Here is an 8258-nt window from a genome sequence, read left to right on the forward strand (position 1 = left end):
AATTAGGCCATTCGGCCCATCAAGTCTGCTCCGCCCTATGTGTACATTAGTTTTTGACATTCAATTGGCCCTTTTCTAACTTTCTCCTGATGTCTCAACTATAAACAGCCAACACTGGCTTGTAAGTTGGTTTTCGCAGTAACATTTATTCCTGGAGCACTCAAAACAGGAAATTATGAAAACTGTTTCGCCTAATTTATTAAGTCATGGGATGTGAACTTCCCTTGGATGGGCAACGTTTATTTCACAATATGAATGACTCGTGAAACCGGAGCAGTTTAATTGGTAGGGGCCAGCAAACCAGTTGGGGCAGCGTGGTGGCGCAGCGGTAGAGTTGCTGCCTTACTGCACCAGAGACCCAGGTTTGATCCTGACTACGGGTGAAATTTGTACGGAGTTTTTATATTCTCCCCGTGACCGTGTGGGTTTTCTCCAGGTGCTCCGGTTTCCCCCCATGCTCCAAAGACATACAAGTTTGTAGGTTAATTGGCTTCGGAAAAATTGTAAATTGTCCCTATTGTGTAGGATAGTGTTGGTGTATGGGGTGATCGCTGGCCGGCACAGACTAGATGGGCCGATGGGCCTGAATCCGTAAACTAAACTAAACAAAAGTTCTATTAGAAAGAGATTGCCAAGGTTTCCACCCAAGAACCATTGGTTTCCCTGCTGGAATGATAAGTGCCTTGGAGAAAGCCTTCAGATGAGTGTTTGGACTGCCTGCGTGTTTGGGGTAACGGAGATTGTGTGCTGGGAATGAGCCGTAGTCACTTAGTGGAACATCCCGCGGACAAATAAATATTCACTTGTTTCTTACATGCCACCACAATATTCTTCCACCGCAATCATTCACACTTTTAAGAACCAAGTAGGAACAAATGAACTGTACACAGTGAAGGTATACGTGTGGCGCGGTGGCGCAGAGTTGAGTTAGAGTTGCTGCCTTGCAGCGCCGAAAGCTGGGTTCAATCCCGACTGCACTTGCTGTCTGTGTGGAGTTTGCACATTCTGCCCGTGACCGCATGGGTTTTCTCTCCGAAGTCTTCGGTTTCCTTCCACATTCCAAAGACGTACAGGTTTGCAGGTTAATTGACTTGGTATAAATGTAAATTGTCCCTAGTTGGGTGGAGGGTAGCGTTAGCGTGCGGGGATCGCTGGTTGGTGCGGACACGGTGGGCCGAAGGATGAGTCGTTGAATGGCTGCTGTTCTGTTTTCAGGAGGGCTGGCGACAGGGCATGGTGATGGTCATGGCTCGTCCCTGGGCCCCGGAGGGCTGCCGGTCCCTCAGCTCACAGCCGTGCTGCCGAGCATTCTCGTCGTTCAGGTGCGAGACGTCCGTGGCTCCGCTGACCACGTGGACCATGTGAACCTTATTCGTGCCCTTCTTGCTCAGCAGGCAGGTGAACACCTTCTTGAAGCCTTTGCGGAAGTGCTTGGAAACCAGGGCGTAGACAATGGGGTTGAGGCAGGAGTTGACGTAGGCCATGCAGTGAGACAGGAGCCTGAAGGCGTAGGTGGCCTGGTTGAAGGGGAAGTGTCCGTAGTGGAAGCACAGGATCAGGACGTGATGAGGGAGCCAGCAGAGACAGAACAGCACGGTCACTATGATGACCATCTTGGTCACCTTCCTCTTGGCCTTCTTGGACTCAGATATATATTCTATTGGGTCTACAGCAGTCCAGAGGAACTTGATGGTCCTAGCATAAGACAGGCTTATGATGGCCACGGGGACGATATATCCAAATATGAATGTGGACGTGTCCATGATCTTTCTCTTTGGCTCCTGCCATGCCGGCATGCAGATGTAGAACCATTCGTAAGGGATAAGGTCATAGTAGCTCAGGTAGGGGCCAGCAAAGACGATGGAAAGACCCCATATGACCACCATGACGGTAATGGCGTTGCAGGGAGTGCGCAGTTCCCGTGACCGGAGGGGGTATCGGATAGCCAGGTATCTGCAAGGTTGAGAAGAGGAAATCAAAATGAGGGATAATGCACAGTGAACGAGACGAAATGTGGAGGGAGGAACTGCAGATGCTGGTTTATACCGAAGATAGACACAAAATGCTGGAGTAATAGCCATGTCCCACGGTACGAGTTCATTCCAAGAGCTCTCCCGACTTCAAACACAAAAATCAAACTCGTGGTAAGCACGGAGAATGAACGTAGCGGGTTCGTCGGAGCTCGGGGACGTCTCTTAGCGGCTCGTAACGCTAGCAGCAGGTACTCGGTAAGACTCGCAAACGGCAGGTAAGCACGGGAAGACTTGTGAAGATTTTTCAACCTCGTGAAAAATGTCCACGAGAGCCCCGAGTACCGATGAGCGGCCATTACCGTAAATCTCCCAGTTCGAATCAGGGCAAACTCGGGAGAGCTCTTGGAATGAACTCGTACCGTGGGACAGGGCTTTAACTCAGCGGGACAGGCAGCATCTCTGGAGAGAGGGAATGTGTGACATTCCGGGTCAATACCCTTCTTCCTCTGACTCTCAGTCTATCTTCGAGACAGGATGCATGTTGGAAAGGAAGGCTCGCCTAGAACCATGCACACGTTTCCAGAGTTGGCTGGCCTGCGTTTCATACACAACGGGCGCAGAATTACTGCGCAACCATGGGGTGGGAGACGGAGCGGTGGGTTGGACGGCAATGGGGACAATTCAAGCCCTGCTGCACCTCCACATTAACACTGCATTTGGTGAAGACCCCAATGGAAGTGGAAGACACACTGGTGGGGGATGAGTGGGAGGGGATCCAAGGGAGGCAGCCAGTGGGGCAGCACGTAGACGTGTCCAACTAGATGGGGAACCCAGGCACAACACACTGCAGATGCTGGAAACCTGAGCAAAACAGGCAGTGCTGGAGGCACTCAGCGGGTCAGGCAGCGTTTGTGTGGGGAATGGACTAGGGACGTTTCGGGTCAGGACAGAAGAAAAATCGCCCATCCATTCTCTGGATACCGAAGAGGTGCCATATGATGCGAGGACTGCACATGAGGAACCCTTATTCAAGAGAGGTAGCAGAATAAGTCAGGTCTTTAAATACCAGTGAGGCTTACATCAATGGTAGGGAAATTATTGGGGAAAAAATTCCAAGAGATAGGATTATTCTGCATTTGGAGAGACAGAGATGAATTAAGGAGAGCCACCATAACTATATTAACGGAAGATAATTTCTAATTTTATTGATTTAAAAAAAAAAAGTAACGAAATGTATTAATGAATAGAGTGCAGTTGGAGTAGTCTACATGGACTCCAGGAAGGCCTATGTCAGGGCCCCATGTGGGAGACTGGTCAAAAAGGTAACGGCCTCTGGGACCCAGGGCAACTTGGTAAATTGGATCCAACATTGGCTTTTTGATAGGAGGCCACAAGTGATGATGGGAAGGTTGTTAGTGTGATTGGAAGACAATGGCCAGTGACGTAGAAACATAGAAAATAGGTGCAGGAGTAGGCCATTCGGCCCTTCGAGCCTGCACCGCCATTCAATATCATCATGGCTGATCACCCAACTCAGTATCCTGTACCTGCCTTCTCTCCATACCCCCTGATCCCTTTAGCCACAAGGGCCACATCTAACTCCCTCTTAAATATAGCCAATGAACTGGCCTCAACTATATTCTGTGGCAGAGAATTCCAGAGATCCACCACTCTCTGTGTGAAAAATGTTTTTCTCATCTCTGTCCTAAAATATTTCACTTTTATCCTTATCCTTATCCTTAAGTCCTTAGTCCTTGTCCTGGACTTCCCCAACATTGGGAACAATCTTCTTGCATCTAGCCTGTCCAACCCCTTAAGAATTTTGTAAGTTTCTATAAGATCCCCCCTCAATCTTCTAAATTCTAGTGAGTACAATCCGAGTCTATCCAGTCTTTCTTCATATGAAAGTCCTGACATCCCAGGAAAGAATCTGATCAACCTTTTCTGTACTCCTTCTATGGCAAGAATGTCTTTCCTCAGATTTGGAGGCCAAAACCGTACGCAATACTCCAGGTGTGGTCTCACCAAGACCCTGTACAACTGCAGTAGAACCTCCCTGCTTCTATACTCAAATGTTTTTGCTATGAATGCTAACATACCATTTGCTTTCTTCACTGCCTGCTGCACCTGCATGCCTACGTTCAATGACTGGTGTACCATGACACCCAGGTCTCGTTGCATCTCCCCTTTTCCTAATCGGCCACCATTCAGATAATAACGTATTATTACGTATTACAGGGGTTGGTGCTGCCAGCTTTGTTGTGTGATTTACGCACATTAATCATTTGGATGTGAATGTAGGTGGGAAGATTAATACGAAGGATAGACTTGGTCTACAGACTGATATTGATGAGTTGTGAACATGAGTCGTGAAAGTGACAGATGGAATTTAATTCTGAAAAATATGATGACCCTGAAGTGCTGAGGAATAGAGGGACCTAAAGGCACGGGTTACAATGGGGGTGGCACAGTGGTGCAACTGGTGGAGCTGCTGCCTCACAACACCAGGGACCCGGGTTCAATCCTGACCTTGGATGCGATCTGTGTGGAGTTTGTACCTTCTCCCTCTGACCGCATGGGTTTTATTTGGGTGCTCCAGTTTCCTCCCGCATCCCAAAGAAACGTGGGTTTGTAGGTTAATTGGCCTCTGCAAATTGTGTTGGGAGTGGGCAAGAAAGTAAGATAAAGGGCCTGTCCCACTTTCATCTGGTCTCTGCCGACTTTGCCCTTGACTCATACTCGCAGCATGGTTGTCGCAAGGTGGTAGGAGGTCGTTGGGGGTCGTAGGAGGTTGTAGGTAGGTCGTAGCAGGCCGTGATGCTAGTCGTAGGTACTCGTGGCATCAAGTAAGCTTGGGCGTTTTTCTAGCCTGATGTAAAATGTCCACGTGTAAATAAGGTGGTGTAAGTGGGACAGGCCCTTTACAAAGAACTTCTTCCCCTCTATTATCAGGCTTTTAGAACTGTCCTTCTATAATCTAAGGTAAGGTTTGATTCATCTCAGCCTCATTTACGACATTGGACTTTGTCTATGGAACTGATGTGCTACAATGTGCTATATTCTGCACTCTGTATCTTCCCCTTTGCTCTAACTATTGTACTTGAGATTGAACTGATTGCATCAATGTATAGTATATCTGATCTGTTTGCGTAGCATGCAAAACAAAGCACTCACTGTACCTCAGTACATTGACAATAAAAGCCAATACCTAACCCCGAACCTAACTGGTGTATCGGGCTATGAATGGTCATTGCAGACTCTACCCGCAGGGCCTGTTTCCATGCTTTCAATCAATAAATCAAAAGTGTAGGTAGTTGGAGTGGTTAAGAGGGCAAATTAGATGATTGCTTTCATTAGTCAGGGCACATAATAAAAGAGCAGAGGGGTTATGGCACACAAGGCAAAACATTAAAAAAGCCACAGCTTCAGTACTTTGTGCAGTTCTGATCCCCATCAGAAAGATTTGAGTACACTGGCAAGAGATGGGGGAATCTGAAAATTAAGTGGAGCATAGATTATGCTTTTCTCCACGGCTGAGATGTCTTTAGGCTTGAGGTAAGAGATTTAGAGAGGTTTGATGAGGGTTAATTTCACCCAGAAGGTGGTTGAAATCTGTAACACACTGCTTGAGGTGGATGCATGCAGATACACTCACAAGATGTACGGAGTATTTAGATTGCATAAAGTTTAACTGGGCAAGTGCTGGAAATTAGAATTATTATAGATTGGTACTTGATGGCTGGCATTTTTTCATGTTGAGGACTCTCTGACTGAAGACAATCACCTCTTCGACCCACATACTGTGGTTGGTATCGGGTTCTCCAACTGCTGAGCTGAGGGAGAAGGGGAAGCAGGCATTGTTGTGGGATTGGACTGCACACAGTCGCTCTCGTTTACACAGAGCAACACTGGCTATCATTGCAACTGAAAATGCAAGACACCATTGTATCAGTCTCCAATCTCTCTTAACCATCCAACATGTGAAGGCGTAAGGTGAAGAAAAGCATCAACCTTTAGGAGCCAACTAGCTGCGTGATCATAGAAACATAGAAACATAGAAAATAGGTGCAGGAGGAGGCCATTCGGCCCTTCGAGCCAGCACCACCATTCATTGTGATCATGGCTGATCGTCCCCTATCAATAACCCGTGCCTGCCTTCTCCCCATATCTATTGACTCCACTAGCCTCTAGAGCTCTATCTAACTCTTAAATCCATCCAATGACTTGGCCTCCACTGCCCTCTGTGGCAGCGAATTCCATAAATTCACAACTCTCTGGGTGAAAAAGTTTTTTCTCACCTCAGTCTTAAATGACCTCCCCTCTATTCAAAGACTGTGGCCCCTGGTTCTGGACTCGCCCCAACATTGGGAACATTTTTCCTGCATCTAGCTTGTCCAGTCCTTTTATAATTTAATACGTTTCTATAGGATATCCCCTCATCCTTCTAAACTCCAGTGAATACTAGATCGCAAGCATTCCACTACACCTACAACACGCCTGGCAGTCGCAGGTAATGGTGTTTTGAACGATCAGCGATCCGCCACGTACCGTACGTACCTGTCCACTGAAACGGCGGCTAGTGTGAAGCTGCTTGCGTACATTGCCAGGTAGATGAAGAAGTGGACAGCCTTGCACATGAAAGAGCCAAAGACCCAGCCTTCCAGGGTGTAGATCGTGGCTTGAAATGGGACGCAAAATATGATGAAGAAGAAATCGGCCACGCTCAGGTTGAGAATGAAGAGGTTGGTCGTGTTGTGTCCCATCTGGCCATTCCTGAAGAGCACGGCGAGGACCAAGCTGTTGCCGATCGTCCCGAGCAGGAAGATCAAAGAGAAGACGATGGGCACAATGACGCTGGCATTGTCGTTGAGCGGGTAGTTCTCAGAGGCATTCCAGTGCCCCGACATTATGCCATCATCATCAGTCATTCAGGAAGATGTGGGGCAAAGGAACTGCGGAGAAATGGAAAAAAGAGTTGTCATGAGATAATATAGGTCTTGTCATTTGCTCCCACTATCTTACATTAGATATGATCCTTGTAATGGAGGGGATTGATCAGCCATGATTGAATGGCGGAGTAGACTCGATGGGTCAAATGGCCTAATTCTGCTCCAAACACTTATGAACGTGAACATGAAGTCGGGATGATAGAGAAGCTGTGGGGCAGCCACACATTTTCCCATTTTTCTTGCCTCAATATATCTCTATTTGCTGCAGGGAGGTGCAGTGTGCTATCCTGCAGTTAGACTTCAACCTGTGGCGTTCCGCCAACAAGGGAGGGTCCGCGGTCATCTGGCGCATTGACCTCTACCGGGCTGGGGCCAGACGACAACTCTCAGACACCTCCACCTACTTATCCTTGGGCCATGATCCCACAGACGAGCACCAGGCCTCAATATCGTACACCATTTCTGGTTTCATTACTTACGGCTGTCCGCCCGCCCTCCAAAGCCTTGTCGTTCCCCAGCCCCGCATGGCCTGACTTTATCTTCTGCAAACAATCCACAAACAGAACTGTCCTGGCAGACCCATTGTTTCTGCTTGTTCATGTCCTACTGTGTCTACTGTGACATTCTGAGCTCACTCAACTGGACCACAAAGAGTTAATAGGAAAGGGAAATGAATCTGGCCTTTGTCCAACTATCTGCCTATTATATACCCCCCTCACCTGTGTTCACCTATTACCTGCTGCACTTTGACTTGACCCTCCTCTCTATCTTTCTTCCTTCCCCTCCCCCCCCCCCCAACGAACACAATCAGTTTGAAGGGTCGCGCCCCAAAACATCACCTATCCACCAACCCAGAAACGTTGCCTGACCCGCTGAGTTCCTCCAGCACTTTGGGCCTTTTTAATTTTTTTGTAAACCAGCATCTGCAATTCCTTGTTTCTACTTTCTACGTAAATGCAGGATGGACAAAGACGGTGGAGAAATTGAAGTGGTTGTATTCAGGTACAAAATTGTAAATGAAAAAGAGGAGAGAGAGAGAGAGAGAGCACCTCTAGAAACAGGTTTCAGACTCACAACACAGACACACAGAGCAAAACATCTGGGGAGAGAGAGAGGGAGATAGAGACAGAGGGGCGGAGAGAGAGAGAGAGAGAGGGAGAGAGTCTCTCAACTGTCGGAGACATAAAGCAGAGACAGGGAGAGGAAGACAGAGAGATTCTGGAGAGAAATACGAGGTTGGATGAGGTTGAAACAGAGAGAGGAATTTGAGAGAGAGCAAGAGAGAGAGATCCTTGGCGAAGGGGCACATCTTGGGCACAATAGGGGGACCAACATG

The 8258-nt window shown here is 47.9% G+C and overlaps 1 protein-coding gene across 1 annotated transcript; it reads right to left on the reverse strand.

The window, feature by feature from the left end:
- Positions 1–265: 265 nt before the first annotated feature.
- galr2b (galanin receptor 2b) lies at positions 266–7002 on the reverse strand. The gene is made up of 2 exons (XM_055651781.1): positions 6531–7002; positions 266–1953 (listed from the first exon to the last, which is right to left on the reverse strand). Exons 1-2 carry the CDS (start codon positions 6899–6901, stop codon positions 1212–1214), a joined length of 1113 nt encoding a protein of 370 aa, XP_055507756.1. The 5' UTR covers positions 6902–7002; the 3' UTR covers positions 266–1211.
- Positions 7003–8258: the final 1256 nt, after the last annotated feature.

This window comes from Leucoraja erinacea, chromosome 20 (assembly GCF_028641065.1).
Source record: "Leucoraja erinacea ecotype New England chromosome 20, Leri_hhj_1, whole genome shotgun sequence".
NCBI lineage: Eukaryota > Metazoa > Chordata > Chondrichthyes > Rajiformes > Rajidae > Leucoraja > Leucoraja erinaceus.

Coding starts and splice junctions, on each gene's coding strand:
- galr2b (XM_055651781.1), bottom strand. CDS start 6,901: ATGACTGATGATGATGGCATAATGTCGGGGCACTGGAATGCCTCTGAG. Junction 1,954..6,530: donor GCCGCCGTTTCAGTGGACAG/GTACGTACGGTA, acceptor TCAACCTTGCAG/ATACCTGGCTATCCGATACC.